Here is an 18,145-nt window from a genome sequence, read left to right as displayed (position 1 = left end):
GGGGTTACGCTAAAACTGCAGGTACATAACCGCTTTCAGGAGTATAAAAAATATGATAAATACCCTGTTATGGTACATTTAGAAGCAGATTAAAAGTTAACTTAGGACACTGATGTGATTAATCGCGATTAAATTTTTTGAATGACTGACAGTCCTGGTTTTAATTTAGACCATGTCCCCAATGTGGTAAAATTTTAATGTTAAACCATCTATAACCTTTTAAATTTAGTCGCTTTTTTCCTTCTGCTAGTGCATCGAAGTGGCTGGAAGTGATGATGAATAGCAAGTTCTGGTTCTGAGATTTTCCTTCATGGTTCTGGTTCTGATGGAGATTTTCCTTCATGGTTCTGGTTCTGATGGAGATTTTCCTTCATGGTTCTGGTTCTGATGGAGATTTTCCTTTATGGTTCTGGTTCTGATGGAGGTTTTCCTTCATGGTTCTGGTTCTGATGGAGGTTTTCCTTCATCATTCTAGTTCTGATGGAGGTTTTCCTTCATGGTTCTCGTTCTGATGGAGGTTTTCCTTCATGGTTCTCGTTCTGATGGAGGTTTTCCTTCATCATTCTAGTTCTGATGGAGGTTTTCCTTCATGGTTCTCGTTCTGATGGAGCTTTTCCTTCATGGTTCTGGTTCTGATGGAGCTTTTCCTTCATGGTTCTCGTTCTGATGGAGATTTTCCTCCATGGTTCTGGTTCTGATGGAGCTTTTCCTTCATGGTTCTCGTTCTGATGGAGATTTTCCTCCATGGTTCTGGTTCTGATGGAGGTTTTCCTTCATCATTCTAGTTCTGATGGAGGTTTTCCTTCATGGTTCTGGTTCTGATGGAGGTTTTCCTTCATCATTCTAGTTCTGATGGAGGTTTTCCTTCATGGTTCTCGTTCTGATGGAGGTTTTCCTTCATGGTTCTGGTTCTGATGGAGGTTTTCCTTCATCATTCTAGTTCTGATGGAGGTTTTCCTTCATGGTTCTCGTTCTGATGGAGCTTTTCCTTCATGGTTCTGGTTCTGATGGAGCTTTTCCTTCATGGTTCTCGTTCTGATGGAGATTTTCCTCCATGGTTCTGGTTCTGATGGAGCTTTTCCTTCATGGTTCTCGTTCTGATGGAGATTTTCCTCCATGGTTCTGGTTCTGATGGAGGTTTTCCTTCATCATTCTAGTTCTGATGGAGGTTTTCCTTCATGGTTCTCGTTCTGATGGAGGTTTTCCTTCATGGTTCTCGTTCTGATGGAGGTTTTCCTTCATGGTTCTGGTTCTGATGGAGGTTTTCCTTCATCATTCTAGTTCTGATGGAGGTTTTCTTTCATGGTTCTCGTTCTGATGGAGCTTTTCCTTCATGGTTCTCGTTCTGATGGAGCTTTTCCTTCATTTTCCTTCAAATCAAGAAAAGACTCAAAAACTAAATAGACAACAGAAGAAGAAAAAAGAAAAACCCCTCAGATCGTGACAGCTGCTCTTCAGCTTGGACTTAAAAGCATAGGTTTCATGCCCCCCCTGGAGGAGTCCCATCAGTGCTGGTTCTTCATGTCAGCTTGGTTAAAGAAGCCCAAAATGAAGCTTTAAGAGAAACATTTCTCACGGCCATCACGATACAGATTTAATGAAATCTGAACAGGCTTCCAGTAGGAATATGTATATTGAGGACTCAGACGCATGCATGAGTAGTTTCTGCTCTGCTTGTATGTCCATGATGTGAGACATGACACAGTTTTCTCCAAGCACCACTTACAGGGGCCACACAGCCTGAAATAATCTTTATTCCTGACCTACACCAAGGACACATCACCACAGGAAGCTGGCTTGATTTACGCCGCTTTACCGCTGACTGCAGGGCGGAACAACCTCCAGGAAGATATGCTACTTACATGTATGTATGTGGACATGTGTGTGTTTTTTTCAGATTAAAGGTCATAACTTGTGCCGGGAACTTAGTATTAACAATGATATAGAGGAGGAACAGATTAATGCCAACCTACTTACAGTTTTCAAAGACGAAGATGAGTCCCCGCAGCTGGAAACAGCTAACCAGAAATGTGTTATCATGCAGAAAGCACACAGTGACACACAATGCATTGTTTGTGGTACATCAAGAATGATGAAGACAATGTTTTTAGGCTGAAATCAGTTTTGTTCAGCATATCCACTGCAATTGTAATACATTTCCAACAATAAATCTTTGCAGCATGCATACTAATTTACAGTAAATACTCTAGAATATTTGTTTATTTTCTGCACTCCTGCTATAAAAACTCATCAATAAATTAGAAGCAAATGTTGGAGGTTTCTATGAGTTCTCACCTGCAGCCCGTCCTGATCATGGGAACATTTCAGGCTGCCGCACATGTTTGAAAACTGCTTTTTTATAGACTGTTTTGTTCCATGGCACATTGCACAATCAGTCATGGCTCTCACATAACGAATTTTACTGATGTCCATACTTTCCCTTCGCTACCATTATTAGCAGGGCTCCAGCTCGAGCGGGGGCCAGGGTAGTGCTGGCCACATCGGAAATCTGACTGAACACCCGAAGTACCACATCCGGTGACTGACAGGTCACTGAAGGAGGTTTGAAATGTCTCTCCAGACCTCCAGGGATCACTAGTGTTACAACACACATTTGAAGTAAATTTTAAAGTCATTTCCTAATCAGTCATCCTTTAAAAATATTTAGGTCTGACTACACATTTCTAGAAGAAATGTTGTTCTTGTGCAAGTACAACTACTAAAGTTATGTGAGGCTATTAACCTGATATTAGCATGAAGCTATGAGCAGTGCTAATCTAGTTCTATGCTAGCACGAGATTAGTTAAGATAAGGTGGGGAAACCACAGGCCAGCCAACTTTTCATCAACCCTTGGAGTGAGATCTGGTGGTACCAACCTTTTGCCACATACATGGCAGCAAGACATAAGAATCATTTTGTCTCATGGTGGTGCAGGTTTAATCATAAAATATAGCACTCAGGAGAAAATAAAAATTAAACTTGAAATCCGCTGGGTCAGTTGTTCATATGACCCCCCCACCCCACCACCACCACCACCACCACCACCACCGGCACCGCGCAATAATCCCCATCCTGTTGCGGACAAAGTATCATCTTGTGGAGGATGAAATGACCAGACCAATGCAAACTTTTTTCTTGTTCTTACTGCCACGAGAACAAGAGCAAACTTCTCCTTTCTCGTGGAGTCTGTCACAGGCTTTACTCTCTGCTACAAGCAGGACAGATCCCATATAAGCTAGAGAGATACAGGATGATCGTAACCGGCTCATAGCACAACATACAATTAAACAACTTGATGTCAGTGTTACTGAGATCATTTTGTTTGAACCAGCTGCAGATGATTGATTGTAAAGTGAATAACTTAATTGCCTCCATGAGCTCAGTGCTCATCTGGACGTGATGATGGACCTGCTGCTGCTGCTGTCTGAAACTGAGGACCATGTGGTGCATGATATTAATCTTTGCCAGTACTGATGTTACAATGTTAAAGTGGAGCTGAAATGTTCAATATAAATGATTGTTATGCAATAAGCCAGTTGCTAGGATGCACCAACAAACACATGAGTCATGCTTTGTATTGTACCTCCTGTCTTACTGTGAACTTATTCTACTGTGTATCTTAGAACAGTGGTTCCAAACCTGGGGTCCGGGACCCCCCAAGCTGGGTCCCCCAAAGAGCACAGGGGGTCCCAGAGGCTTTGAATATTTAACTTTGGCTTTATCAAAGGACTCAAACTGGATACAGTATTCATGGTGAGAATCTCACTTTTGAAAGCCTAAAAGCAGCATGGTTTCAGCATAGGATGGAGCAGGGGGTCCAAGGCATTTTAGTTTATGCATGAAGGGGGTCCCTGAGGAAAAAAGGCTGGGAACCAGTCGTAGAAAATGCAGGCTGGAAAGCTTTCTGATCCATCCATCCATCCATCATCCATCCATCCATCCATCCACCCATCCATCCATCCATCCATCCATCCATCCGTCCATCCATCTATCCATCCATCCGTCCATCCATTACTTCATCCATCCATCCATCCATCATCCATCCATCCATCCATATATCCATCTATCCATCCATCCATCCATCCATCCATCTATCCATCCATCCATCCATCCATCCATCCATCCATCCATCATCTATCCATCCATCCATCCATCTATCCATCCATCCATCATCCATCCATCATCCATCCATCCATCCATCCATCCATCCATCTATCCATCAATTCATCATCCATCCATCCATCCATCCATCCATCCATCCATCCATCCATCCATCAATCCATATATCCATTCCTCCATCCATCCATCCATCCATCCATCCATTTCTATAGACCATTCTCACTGACGTCACACTGTTTGTTTACAGAGTGGTGTAACCAGGTTACGGAATACCCTTAAAATAATACTTTCTTTATTAAAATAGGTTGGAACTTTAAAATAAATATTTTACTTTGTTAATTGAAGTATAATATCTATGCTTTAAAAAGAAAAAAAGGTTAAGTGTTGGCAATAAATAAATAAAAATGTATTGGTCAAAATAATTGGTAAAAAAAATAGCCGTCTACAATAAAGTGATCAATGCACAAAAAGATTAAAAAAAATGAAAGAGTTGCCCTTGAAGAACCATTAACTGAGCTCCACAGTCTCAGGTGATTAAGCCTCGCCTTCAGCTACTTCCTGACAATGAAAACGACGTAGCTGCATCGTGCACAACCGATTTCAAAATCAATTGCCATGCATAGGGGTAGCGGGAACGGCAGATGACTGTCACAGCACAACCGCTGCGCACAAAGAGAAACCCACTCATTGTCTCAACGGTCAGGTTTTCTTTTTTTTTACCAGTGACGTTCACGAAGTCACACCCGACCCGGATTTGAGAGACATCCAGCTGGATCTGCACTGGATGTTAGTGTTCTGACCTTCAGAAGGATTCGCAGTGTGTATGTGCAGTCCCACTTCCCCTCCCTCATGGATTGTGCGGTAGGACCGATGTGCACTGGCATATCACTGGACACTGGAACCAGTACTGACACTGATAAGATACTGACTTGAGCAGAAAGGGCTCCAAAGACCAATAAGACTGGTTGAGAACCACGTTTTCTTTTATTTTTCTTAGGAACTGCCGGCTTTATTATTTTGTTTATTTTTACACATTGTTTAAAGTGTTCCATTGTTGTTGTTGTGTTGTTATTTTGATGAAACAAGTGACCACAACAAACCCCAGTTATTGTTGTCTGTCATTATTGAAGTCAAACCACTGGCTCTTAAGGGCTTGGCATCTTCAGATACTTACTACCACAGATCGATTGCCTGTCACTCTGTTATCGTACCATTATAAGGGTTACAATGGCTAATGTTTATAACTGCACATTTGAACAAAACAGGAAGCCTTAGTTTTAAGATTGCAGGAACTCCTGTTGTTTAAACATCAAGACAAAAACTTAAACCAGCAGCAAGCAGACGTGAACCACTTGCCCAAAAACCAGTGACAGTCAGCCTGATTTTACCTGCCTGCAGAGCCAAAAGACTCACAGTCTCCTCCCTAGCTACACCCGTCCTCCTCCTCCTCTCTTTAGTTCACCGCATCACAACCACATCACCTCTGCTTCTGTGTTATGACGGATTCTCAGACGTTTCAGGAGGTTTGTGGTTTTCAAACATACAACAAACAGTGCATCATTGCTGTTTGTGGAGCTGAAATATCTCCACTCATCACTGCATGTCATACTGGTCACTGAGTAGTGAATGAACCTCACTGCTGCAACACAAGGCGGAAGAACAAGTAGTTCCTACCTATCCTGAAAGTTTAGTCACATAAATGTTGGTGTAGGAGAAATAGTTATTTCCGTATTGATCCGCACATCACTACTATTTATTCTTCTCAGATACTTAGTTAAAATCGTAGGCCCGTTTTTACTTACCCACTTATTAATTTATTTAACAAATGATTTTGATGTATTTTGATGTTTTGATATATGTTTCAGCTGCATCTTCCAGTTTCATTTAAACAGGGGGCTAGCAAGGATGCTAGTTGGTTTTCAAGTAGCTACAGAATGTGGAGAAATATATCCTGTAACCAGTCAGAGTTTTTTAGAGAAAGATATAAGAATGAAGAGAAAGGAAGATATTTCTGACCGTTTAGTAAAGAGGAAGGATACAGATCAGGCTAAGACAGACTCTAGCCCCAGTATCAGCAGCCCTACATCAAAAGGAGCCAGATGAGGTGGCTGGGGCATCTGGTTAGGATGCCTCTGGAATGCCTCCCTGATGAGGTGTTCCAGGCATGTCCCACCTGGAAGAGACCCCGGGGAAGACCCAGAGCATGCTAGAGGGACTACGCCTCTCAGCTGCCATAGGAACACCTCAGAATCCCCCCGAACGAGCTGACATGTGGCTGGGGAGAGGGAAGTCTGGGCTTGTTTGGGGCGTGTAGGTGCTTTGTTACAGTGGTGAATGGAATCCACCAAAAACCACTTTATTATCTTCATTTATAAAGTTTTTGACATTTTTCAAGCCCTACATTTAAAAGTTTCCAAAAAGAAAGTAATCATTGGTGCTATTTTGAAGAAAACATCCAAATTTGGCATAATCTTGGCAAGAGATGCTGATTTGGGGCATGTAGGTGCCCAAAAACCACTTTAATTGACATGACATTTGATGTAAAGTGACAATATTGAGGAGTCTTTATGATTAATTAATCTAATACCATGATCAACTGTGAAGTTAAGTAATCGTGACATCCGTTTTTGCAGGTGCACTAAAGTAGGTTCCTTGAAACCAGGACCTCCACCAACCTGCTAATAACATTAATGCAAATTGACATGCAAACACACACACATAGTTTTCCCCCTGACTGCAGAGAAGCAACCTGTCACACACAGTCAGTGGACCAGAGAAAAGCATTGCAAATTGATTTGAAGTAAAAGAAAACGGAGGCATTTCTGCTCCGTGAGACTGTGTGGGTTCCATTAGAGCTGCAGGGCTCTCTGTCCAACACACATAAACACAAGTTTTTCATATCATAAATCAGACAAACACACTCGCTGTGTGAGTGACTGTTTAAGTGCTGCTGGGAGAAAAACTCTGACCGACTGCGTTATCCTGCTGCAGTTCCCATGATGCCGAGAGGCTTCCCTGCTCCACACCAGCTTCATTTTTCTTTCAATATTCATGTTAACAAGAAAAATAGGCCTGAACTTGTTATAAATAGACATTCAAATGATAAATACGCTACTAAAACATTAATGTGACAGAAGATGGAAAACTAGTTTTTCTGCATGGATGCTGATGTGGAGGTTGCAGCTTTGTTTGCATCCAGGACTGCTTGGTCGTTGTTCAACCTTTGCTGGTTCATCATGCATTTCTTTGTATTTTTGCTCTAAGATGTTTATAAAGACACATGATTATTAGTTAGAAATAAACAGGAATTCTGTCTGGAGAGTTCATCGGTCGGTGAGGGGCGGGTCTTTGTTGCTCCACCAAATAAAGTAAAACCACACATTTTAAACCACTAATCGTTCCAGTCCTCATTCATCCTCCCTCATCCATTTATTATCCCACTCTCTCACTCATCCATCCTTCCTTCCATCCATCCTTCCTCATCTTTTTATCCATTCCTCATCTATCTATCCATCCATCCTTCCTACCTCACTCATTCACTTAATTTAATTTCAAAAACTTTCTTGACTAAAAAATGACTAAAAAAATGACATCATGGATGAAGACCAGTGAAATGAGCTTCCTCCAGATTTAAATCCAGGTTAAAAACATTTATTTATTTTATAGGAAATCTGCACCCTATCGTTTAACTTGTTTTTAATCACTTTATTTCAATTTGGCTAACTCATATAATTTTATTATCATTTTTGTACACCTTTGTGTATTTACATAGTTTTGTTTCTCTTCATGTTTTATGTATTTTTAATGCTTCTCCTGCACCCCGGTGTGAGGCTTTTAAAGTTTTATGTAAAGCACTTTGAACTGTCTTGTACATTAAACGTGTTATATAAATAAACTTGCCTTGCCTTGTCTCTGGCTTCACACTGTGACAATGTTAATGCTCCATCATGCAGTTTGCTGAATAAAACTGTACTAAAGGTCAACTGTTGAAAATAGCTGACCATTTGGGGTGGATGCTGGAGGGACGATTATAAAGCTGTTTTGGCTTTATAATCATCCCAACACACCCTAAACACTTAGACTTTCTTCAAAACATTGCACATTTCGAAATTTGTTGTCCTCATCTTCATTCTTCTTCTGCTTGTTTTTTTGTTTTTTTTTCGTCTTCTTCCTGATCCTCTTCTTCTTCTTTGGTTTATTTCTTCATTTTGTGACACCAACAGACAAGATGGCAACGAGAATATGCTACATCCCTCAGGTGCTCCTGATGATTGTCTACTGTTTTTTTTTCAAGGTCTTAGGATGTTTACTGTTTCTTTACAGCTGTAAAAGCTGGTTGTTTGGTTTTTCTATTTGGATTTGACTGCACAGTTGTGGTTGTTTTCTACCTTTTGTCTCGCTGTCTCCCTTTTCTTCTCTTCTTCTTGAGGATTCTACATTACATTGTATGTGATGACATGTGAGTAAGTCTTTGTAAACAGACTTGGAGGAGGCATACATATTTAAATCCTATTGGTTGTGGCATATTAGATGACTTCTTAGACCCGAAGCGAAATGAGTCACTTCAGGAAACCTCATATTTTCCACAAAATCCCAGTTATTTACAGCACAAAGGAAATTCCCCATAGAGTCCAGACACTCCCTTCTGAATTAAACCGGAACATTTCAGCTCTCCTACATGAACACATATACTTTCATCTCTTCATCCCAGCTTTCCATCACCTTCCTCACAGCTGCCACTTCTCAGACAGCCATAGATCTGGTCAAGCTCCTCTCCAAGCTTCTTCTCTTCCTCCATCCACAGCGTCTCTCCTCCCTCGTCTGAGAGACTTGTCAGACGAGTGAGGAAGCAGCTTATATAGCTTAGTTTACCAAAGACGCATCACCACCTACTTTATCCTTCGTTTGATGGGGACTCTTAACCCTTGAATACACACACAAACATACACACAAGCCCCATTTCTGATGACTCCTGTATAAAACAGATATATGAGGGTAATTTAGTCCTCAAATCCTGTCATGGGTGGCTGAGAGCTTTGACGTCACAGAGCTGAAACTCTGCGTAGGAGGTGTCACGACAACAAAACAGAGGGAAAGACCTGAGGTGTTTCAGAACACGTATAAGTATGACGAGGAGATAAAAGTGGGACAAATACAGTTTGATGCTCATGAGGGAGCATTCATTGTAGCTGGCTGGTTTACTCATCTGCCACTCAGAGTTTTTGATGATTTTTACAGACATTCATGGTCCAGAGAGGATGAATCTATGATCCTCTGTCTGTATCTCAAGCAAGAGAACATCAAGATTGATGTTCATGGTCTCCTTTGGATAAATCCATCCTACTTTGGTGGTCTTTCAATGCATTGGCACCAGTATTTGAAATACATTAAAACTACCAAATAAGTTGAGATAAAACTCCTCTTCGAACATTCGGATCTCCCTGACAATTAATCTACTGAACGCTTCAACAGAATTCTCAGTAATTATCAGATGGAGATTAAGAAGGTGTATTAATGGATTCCAGAGAATAAGACATAGTCTTTCATGGCTCCCTGTGGTGTCAGCAGTTGGTTTTTTTATGTTAACAGACCATGGACGTAGAATTGGTAAAGACGGTTCATGGAAAGAGATTTGTCCTGACCAATATCCAGCAACTCCTGAGCTGAACACAACCACTGAGAGGTCGGTACTCTCTCTCAGCAACATCACTACTATAAGTCCCGCCTTATAACTAACTTCAACTGGCAAGACTGGCTCTGCTCGTTCACTTCCTGCTAACGTGATTGGCTGTTCCTGCTGTCACTCACTAGCTATTGAGGTTTGTTATTGAGTTTTGGCCACATCATTAATTAAAACTGAACTTAATTATTTTAACCTGGTTTTAAATTAAAATTAGAATCATTATGATTTTTCATTCATTCATTTCATTTAAAAATTAACATTACATCTGACATCACAAATTCTAGCAATTACAATGAGTCAAAATGATCACATAGATTTTCTTTTTCAAAATTTTACAGTTCTAATGATAGAAATATTATTTAGCAACGTTTTATCACTGTATTTGTAATCTACACATTTTCCCTCAAGATTTCTTGCCCTGTGTGATTTAACTACATTTCTGTGAAAACTACTGAAAAAATAGTCTATCATAAGTACAACAAAACAGCTTCATGGATCTGGTTTGAGGACAGTTTTAGTTTGAGTTAAATATCTCAGTAACATGTAATGGATTTTCTTAAAAATATAGCGAATATTCATGGTTCCCAGAAGCTAAATCATCTGCATTTCCCTGAATTTTCATAAAAGAAGTATTCATCAACCACTGAACAAATCACAGACGTGTTTAGATCAAATTTTGCACAGATATTCATTTTCTCCAGATGAAGGAATCTTTTTTGTTTTACTTGTCCTCTCCAGAGTTTGCAGTGACAACCTAACTGTGTCCAGTTGAACTTGATTTTTGGATTTATTAATTATTCATTCATGTCCTGTATTATGCTGTAAATGTCATTCTAGAGTCTAATGCATGCTTTAGTACATAGTTTTATTGCTCATATTACTCATATTGCCTCTGTTAAATGGTCTGGCTGCCATGTTGTGCCAAACAACCAAAGCAAAACCAGTTGCTACATCTGTAAAAGAAACTTCTTCTGCAGGGAAAACAAAGCAGAGAACCATTATGAGCACCTACGTGAAAACAGATTAAGAAAAACACCAACAACAACATCAAGAAAGTATTTTAAAAAATAACCTGCAGCTACTAATGATTAAAACAACACAGGAACTGGATAATATGCATGTGTGTGAGTGTGTGTGCAAAATATATTAAATGAATTTTATGTTATGATGGGTGCACATGCAACCATGTCCCCTCCAAGGAGTGGAAACAGCGCCCTGTGGAGCATGGAATCTAAACAGCCCATCGCTGGGACAACCATCACAGAGACAACCATCACAAGGACAACCATCGCAGGGATAACCATCACAGAGACAACTATCACAAGGACAACCATCGCAGGGACAACCATCACAGAGACAACTATAGCAGAGACAACCATCACAAGGACAACCATCGCAGGGACAACCATCACAGAGACAACCATTACAAGGACAACCATCGCAGGGATAACCATCACAGAGACAACTATCACAAGGACAACCATCGCAGGGACAACCATCACAGAGACAACTATAGCAGAGACAACCCTCACAGGGACAACCATCACAGAGACAACCATAGCAGAGACAACCCTCACAGGGACAACCATAGCAGAGACAACCATCACAAGGACAACCATAGCAGAGACAACCCTCACAGGGACAATATCGCAGAGACAACCATCACAGGGACAACTATCACAGAGACAACCATAGCAGAGACAACCCTCACAGGGACAACCATCGCAGAGACAACCATCACAAGGACAACCATAGCAGAGACAACCCTCACAGGGACAATATCGCAGAGACAACCATCACAGGGACAACTATCACAGAGACAACCATAGCAGAGACAACCCTCACAGGGACAACCATCGCAGAGACAACCATCACAGGGACAACCATCACAAGGACAACCATCGCAGGGACAACCATCACAGAGACAACCCTCACAGGGACAACCATCACAGGGACAACCATCGCAGAGACAACCATCACAGAGACAACCCTCACAGGGACAACCATCACAGAGACAACCATCACAAGGACAACCATAGCAGAGACAACCCTCACAGGGACAATATCGCAGAGACAACCATCACAGGGACAACTATCACAGAGACAACCATAGCAGAGACAACCCTCACAGGGACAACCATCGCAGAGACAACCATCACAGGGACAACCATCACATGGACAACCATCGCAGGGACAACCATCACAGAGACAACCCTCACAGGGACAACCATCGCAGAGACAACCATCACAGGGACAACCATCACATGGACAACCATCGCAGGGACAACCATCACAGAGACAACCCTCACAGGGACAACCATCACAGGGACAACCATCGCAGAGACAACCATAGCAGAGACAACCCTCACAGGGACAACCATCGCAGCCACCCAAAATGTGATGGCCATTTATGCTTGACACAGAAGAGATATTCAGACAGATGAAGACAGACCAGGTTCATATAGAGAGATGGAAGCTGGATTTAAATGCAAGCACCAAAAAGGTGGAGAAGTGCAGTTGTTTACTTAAAGATTTAATTAAAACATTAAATAGTAAAAAAATAAATAAATAAATAATAATGATAATGATAATAATAATAATAATAATAAAGAAAGAAAAAGCATTAAAATTAGGTTTTTATCAAAATATGAAACAAAAATTGCTTATAAAAAAAAACATCCGTAATTGCTAAATTAAGCCAAAATAAAAGCTCTAAATAAGTCTTTTCTGTGTCTGTATTGCCACCGAGTAGTCTCTGTTTCCCTCTTATAATAAACAACTACTTTAACACCTTAAGACATCTATAAATCCTGTATGAGATCTAACAGTCAGTTTTTACTGGTTTCCAGTGGAGCCACGGGCTCTGAACCAGGTAAGAAGGTTTTTCTGCTAATAAAGAAGCAACATGGATGGTCAGTGTTCAGCCTGCTGGTGTTATGTGCCAGACGTTGTTACCCCGAGGTTCCAACAGAATATTTGGGTCATGCAGGAAGGACGTCCATTCACAGCAGCGTCGACATGTCATATTTGTTTTCTGTTTGCAGCTGTGTTCCTATCACACACTCATACAGACCCACACACACACGTCTGTCCTCCCTTTTCCTTCCTGGCTGTGAAACACTGGAGTGTGCTCATGATTCGCAGTTAATCAGACACTTCTGGCCACAGCAGGTTTGTGCAGCTGCTCCTGCTGTGAGAGGAGAATTCCCAAGCACCATAAACAATAAGCTTCAAATCTGAGATGGAGGAAAGTAAATTACTGTAAAGTCTAAATTACTGAGGGTGAATGAGCTCATGTGGAACAGTCCTCACTGGATGTAATGGAAATATAAAAAAAGAAAACGATGCATTTCAATCATTAGCTTAATGAGATCTGGTAGAATGAAGCTAATAAAAAAGGCAATTCTGTTCACATCAGCTTATTAAAAATACAAATTAACTCCTTGTTCTTTAAAAAAAAAAAAAGAATAATGCTGCTCTCTGTGTTTGACTCTTTAAAGCAATGATCATCTGTTTTATTTAAAAATTTAAATAAAACAAATAAAAAATTAAATATGTAACAGAGCAAAAATATTGTCAAACCTGCTTTTTTCTTAATCAATTTCAAGTTATTAATAATGTTTTTTTAAATGATAGTTCTTAAATATAAACGTCTCCTCATATATTGCACTAAAGCAAAAGGTGAATTTAGGAGTTTTCATTATTTCTGGCTTATTATGTTATTTATTTTCTGGTCTGGCCTGCTGGAGATTAAACTGTGCTTCATGTGGCCCCTGAACTTAAATGTAAAGTGACTTTCCTGGATTTGGTAGCACTTGGTTGTAAAATTATTCCATTGAGGGTGCAATGTTAAACAAGTTTGAGAAGCTCTCCTTTAAGGTAATGAAATCAGTATTTACCAGCTCAGAAGAGTCTGCATTGCAGGTTTTAATGGCCCTTTGATTAATTAAATGTACACTGCCAGTAGATATTCTATCACTGCTAAGAGAAACCTTAAAGATAATTAAGTCTTAAATGCGCCGCCGCAGAAAAGCAAACACGTGGAAAAAAGTGAAAGTCAGAAGAATTTCTCCCGAGTTCAGCAGGCAGGAGATGTTGAGCTGGCATCGGGTTTTTCTTCTTTAGCACATTAGCTCCATCAGTCAGCACCTGAATGCTCAGCAGCATCTATAATCCACCACCACCCACTTCACACAAACCTCCATCAATGCAGCTGACTGGAGGTCAAAAGGAGGAAATCAGCAGGGATTACATGGAGCATGGGAAAGAAGAGGGGGTTCTATAAATCCCACTGTGGCTGAGGATGAGAGAGCAAATAAAAAAACTGAGTGTTATAATTTTTGCTAATGAGTTTCACACACAAATAGAAAATGTCCATGTCCCTTTCCTTCCTCGGTTCTCATCTCCTCTTCAGCTTTGACTCCACTGCTGCCACTCCACGTTATCAGAGAGCTGTGTGCTGCTTCAGCCTCTAATGGAAGATAAAGGGGATGACAGGCCGCCTCCATACTCGTCCTTATACTGCCAGCTGGAAGCATAACGGCTCCTGATTGCTCTTTCACTTAAGAAAAGGGTTGGACACTAAAATGCAGGTCTGTGCTGTCTAGCTTAAAACCAAAGACTCGGTAATCAGGTTTCCAGTCGCTAGTCAAGCAAAAAAAGAAAAAAGGATTGTGAACCACACATTTCCATTCATTCCCATAATAAACTAGACTGAGTCAGGTTGTCAGATGAAGCTAGTGTAGGTTACTCTGCTCATGGATGTAATTCAGTAGAAGAAGTAGTTATAACTAAACAAACCCTGAAGAGTTAATTCAACAACTGTGGAGGACATCCACAAAAGAATTATAAACAAAGCACTTCTTCTGGATTTTCTTCATTCCTGGGAATATCAGGGATAAATGAGACGTGGGTCAGTCATCTGGGTTCGATGTTTACTCGCTCAGATGGGAAACAGCTGGTGAGTCACATCAGGCTGTAATGTATGCAGGGTCAGACATAATTCCTACAGTACTTCTCTGTTCCCCAAAGCATACAGAAGCATATCGCATTCACTTAACAAAGTAGTTAAATTAAATTAAATCAAATTAAATAAACACAAATTACAATTATATAAAACCAAAATCAATTCAGTAAAAAAAGTTCAGACAAAATAAAAAAAGAAAAAGACTGGAATACGACACAGTTCAATATTACATAAATTCATAACAATGACTAAATAAATAAAAATAATAAATGAACAAGATAAAAATATATACGGTATAAGAGTAAACAAAAGCAAATAAATTAATATCAATAATTACTGTATGAAAAGAAATTAATTAAAGAAAGGCAAGAAGTGGTCAGGTGTCAAGGGGTTAAATTATAATTATATAAAAATTTATAGAATTATTATACAAATTTCTTTTTTGAATAAAAATTTTTTTTTACATGAAATATTTTCTGTTTCTTTTGATTATTTAAAAAAAACTTTTTTTTTACCTAAATATGTTGACTTTTATTAATTAATTATATCATTTTTCAATTTAATTAATTAAAAAAAATAATGTACTCTCAACTATATTCTCTCCTCAGAAAATAAAGACAAACTCCTGAAGTAAACCCTTTAAAGGAAATAGATGATAATATAGTAACACAGTAATGGGATAACAAACATTTCTCTGGGTATCACACACCCAACCAGGTGGTAGTGATGGCTTCAGGTGGTTAATTTCCACAAATATTTAATGAAATGAATTACAGTGACAGTAGAGCAGGCTGAAGGTCATGTGGTGTCTTGCAGGATGATCTTTTAACGACAGCAGACTCGTTAACGTAAACTTAAATCTCAGCTGTGCAGAAAGAAATAACCTCTTGCTGAGTTCCTGCAAGACTGGAGGCTACAATCTGAGAACTTCGCCCTCAGTCTTTAGACTTTCTTTTTAACGTCCCTTCCGCATTTTTCAGGTGACATTTATATTGTTTTTCAAGTTTTTCTGCCATTTCAAACTGTTAACAAGCAAACTGTGTTGAATCGGGTAAATTACAGGGCATGGTTGGTTTTCTCACAAAGATCTCAGCATGAACTTTATGCAGGGCCGCTGCTAGCCATTTGTCCTCTTTTTTCAGTCTAATAGCTATTACAAAATAGAGTTGTGCATTCTGTGATGTTTGGGGTTATTTTTTATTATTATTATTATTATTATTATTATTTTTTAACCCTGTCCTGTCCAGCATCCTAACATACAGAACGGTGGTCTGTGTGTCATATTTTGCTTGACAGATTTGCTCTATCAAGGGAGACATGTTATATACATGGCTGCCCTTGATATTTTTATTATTTTTATTGTAATCTTATTTTCTTTAGTCTTTATATGTCAGTGCCAAACCTGACAGGGAGATAGAGGAAGAGAGAAAAAGAAAGGGAGAAAAGGACAGGATTCAAATGTGGAAATAACAGTTGTCTAGGTTGCCTAAAACACACCACAAAAAAACAATATATACTACTACAGTACTACATGATACATAAAGAAAATAGGATACTGATGAGATGAAAAAGTACAGTAGTCATCAAATGTACCTGCAGAGAAACGTACCAACACACACACATAAGCAACACGCTGATCACGCCGCACCCTGAAGCACCAGCGGGGGACAGGGGGAGCCAGAGGTCCCAAAGGGCCAGCAGGTCCACAGAGCACCAAGCCCAGGACAGCCAAAGCAGACAGAGCAGCGGCCCACTCAGACCAGAACAGAGGGGCCCCCAGACCGGAGCCCCCAGCCCGACCAGGCAGGGGCACCGGGCAGCACAGTGCAAAGGTTGAGCAGGCCCAGCGGGCACCGGGCGCAGGCAGGCACCCCACAGGCCCAAGGGCCAACCATTCCCCCCAGAAGAACCGCGCCCAGGAACCCGACGGGGCCCGACCGCCCCAGGCAAAACCACCACATTTGGTCCCATAGCAGTCTGTGTTTTCATGCTAATAAAATATCAACAATACTGGATCACACCATCACTTAGAAGGTCATAAGATTTGTAACTTTAGATATGACGTGATGGCACCCTCCCTCCTATGATTGACAACTAAGTCTTCAAAAGGTATACAAAGAAAATACTTCAGTGAACTCTCAGTGCAGAGCTGCAAGATGAATCAAAAAAATGAAACCAGAATCTGGGCCCAGAATGAGGAAAAGAAAACATCTACAGTTAGATTTATGGCATGATATCATATTTTGTTAGGTTATCAGTAAATCTTCACATAAATACAAGGTGAATTTATTGTAAAACTGTTCAACAGCAGGTTTTTATAAGCACATCATTTAAAAAAAATCATCATGAACCTTCCCATTCTGCATTATTTCTCAGTAACTCAAAGGACCTGAATCTAGAATAACCAGGAAATAAAAAGTCCTATAAATGTAATACTTGCTTTGTGTTAGTCTTTTATATTTCAAAGACAATTCAAAGGTATTTCTTGTAGCAGTTTGCTGTTAGTTCAGTGTAAAAATATTAAAGTTCAAATGAAAACCATCTTTATGATGAAGAAGTACAAGCTGGAGCTCGACAGCAGTTTATTTAGATGAAAGCGAAGTGTTGCTGTGAAGCCTTACCTGAGGCGATGGGATGGATGTGGCGTGGTCAGGATGAGATCTGCTTCAGAGTGTAGGGCCAGCAGCACCGTCTCAGCATCCATCCAGCAGCATCCTCTCCACTACTCTCCTCCTCACTGACAGCCTCCTCAGCACATACACTGTAGTAAAATCATCGCTCCACCCCCCTCCCGCCATGCCGCCATCCTCTCCCCCCCTCATTTCACTAAACCTGCCCACTCTCATCACATCGGCACAAGACAAAATGGTGATGCTGCAACTGTTGGCTGGGTGAATTACAAGAGGAACCAAAAGCTGTTTGCAGCTTAATTACAAATCTCCGCACAGTATGGAGGTAATTTCCTCAGATTTGTCTGCAGAGATGCTGGAAGAGCGCCCGGGTGAACACTCGTCTGAAGTTAACGATGATGTGAGTGTTTGTGTGGAGATGGAATATTTGTGGTGCTTTTCTCAAAGAGAAAATTCTACTTTCTTTTACAGGGTGTGAACATTTTACAGCTCAGAATCCATCAGTCAGTTTTTCTGATTGTTTTTCATTTAAATGTCTGATTAAACCCAGGAACAGGGCTGGTATCACCACTAATTACCTGAATCAATTCACTTTGATTAAATCAGATTCAATATTGATTTTTTTAGATATTTATATAACACCAATTAAAAAAAAAAAGACATTCTCAGACACTGAGCTTGTTTACATGATCATCAACATCAGATATCTTGGTGTAATCAGATTATTACAGTAATCATGCACTTCT

At 40.2% G+C, this 18,145-nt stretch overlaps 1 protein-coding gene across 2 annotated transcripts in view; it reads right to left on the bottom strand.

Annotated features, from left to right (window-relative positions):
• rph3aa (rabphilin 3A homolog (mouse), a) overlaps window positions 1–17,481 on the bottom strand; it is a 49,773-nt gene extending 32,292 nt beyond the window's left edge. Inside the window, exon 1 of one of the 2 annotated variants that reach the window (XM_041970184.1) lies at window positions 17,391–17,481. In XM_041970184.1, coding sequence (XP_041826118.1) covers window positions 17,391–17,473 — 83 coding nt within the window. In that variant the 5' untranslated portion in view covers window positions 17,474–17,481. Of the gene's footprint in view, window positions 1–5,533; window positions 5,615–17,390 lie in introns of those variants that run through there. The other variant, XM_041970185.1, reaches the window with a different exon arrangement.
• Between the last annotated feature and the right edge of the window lie 664 nt (window positions 17,482–18,145).

Source organism: Melanotaenia boesemani, chromosome 19, assembly GCF_017639745.1.
Source record: "Melanotaenia boesemani isolate fMelBoe1 chromosome 19, fMelBoe1.pri, whole genome shotgun sequence".
Lineage (NCBI taxonomy): Eukaryota > Metazoa > Chordata > Actinopteri > Atheriniformes > Melanotaeniidae > Melanotaenia > Melanotaenia boesemani.
This window is presented reverse-complemented; position numbering and strand designations above follow the sequence as displayed.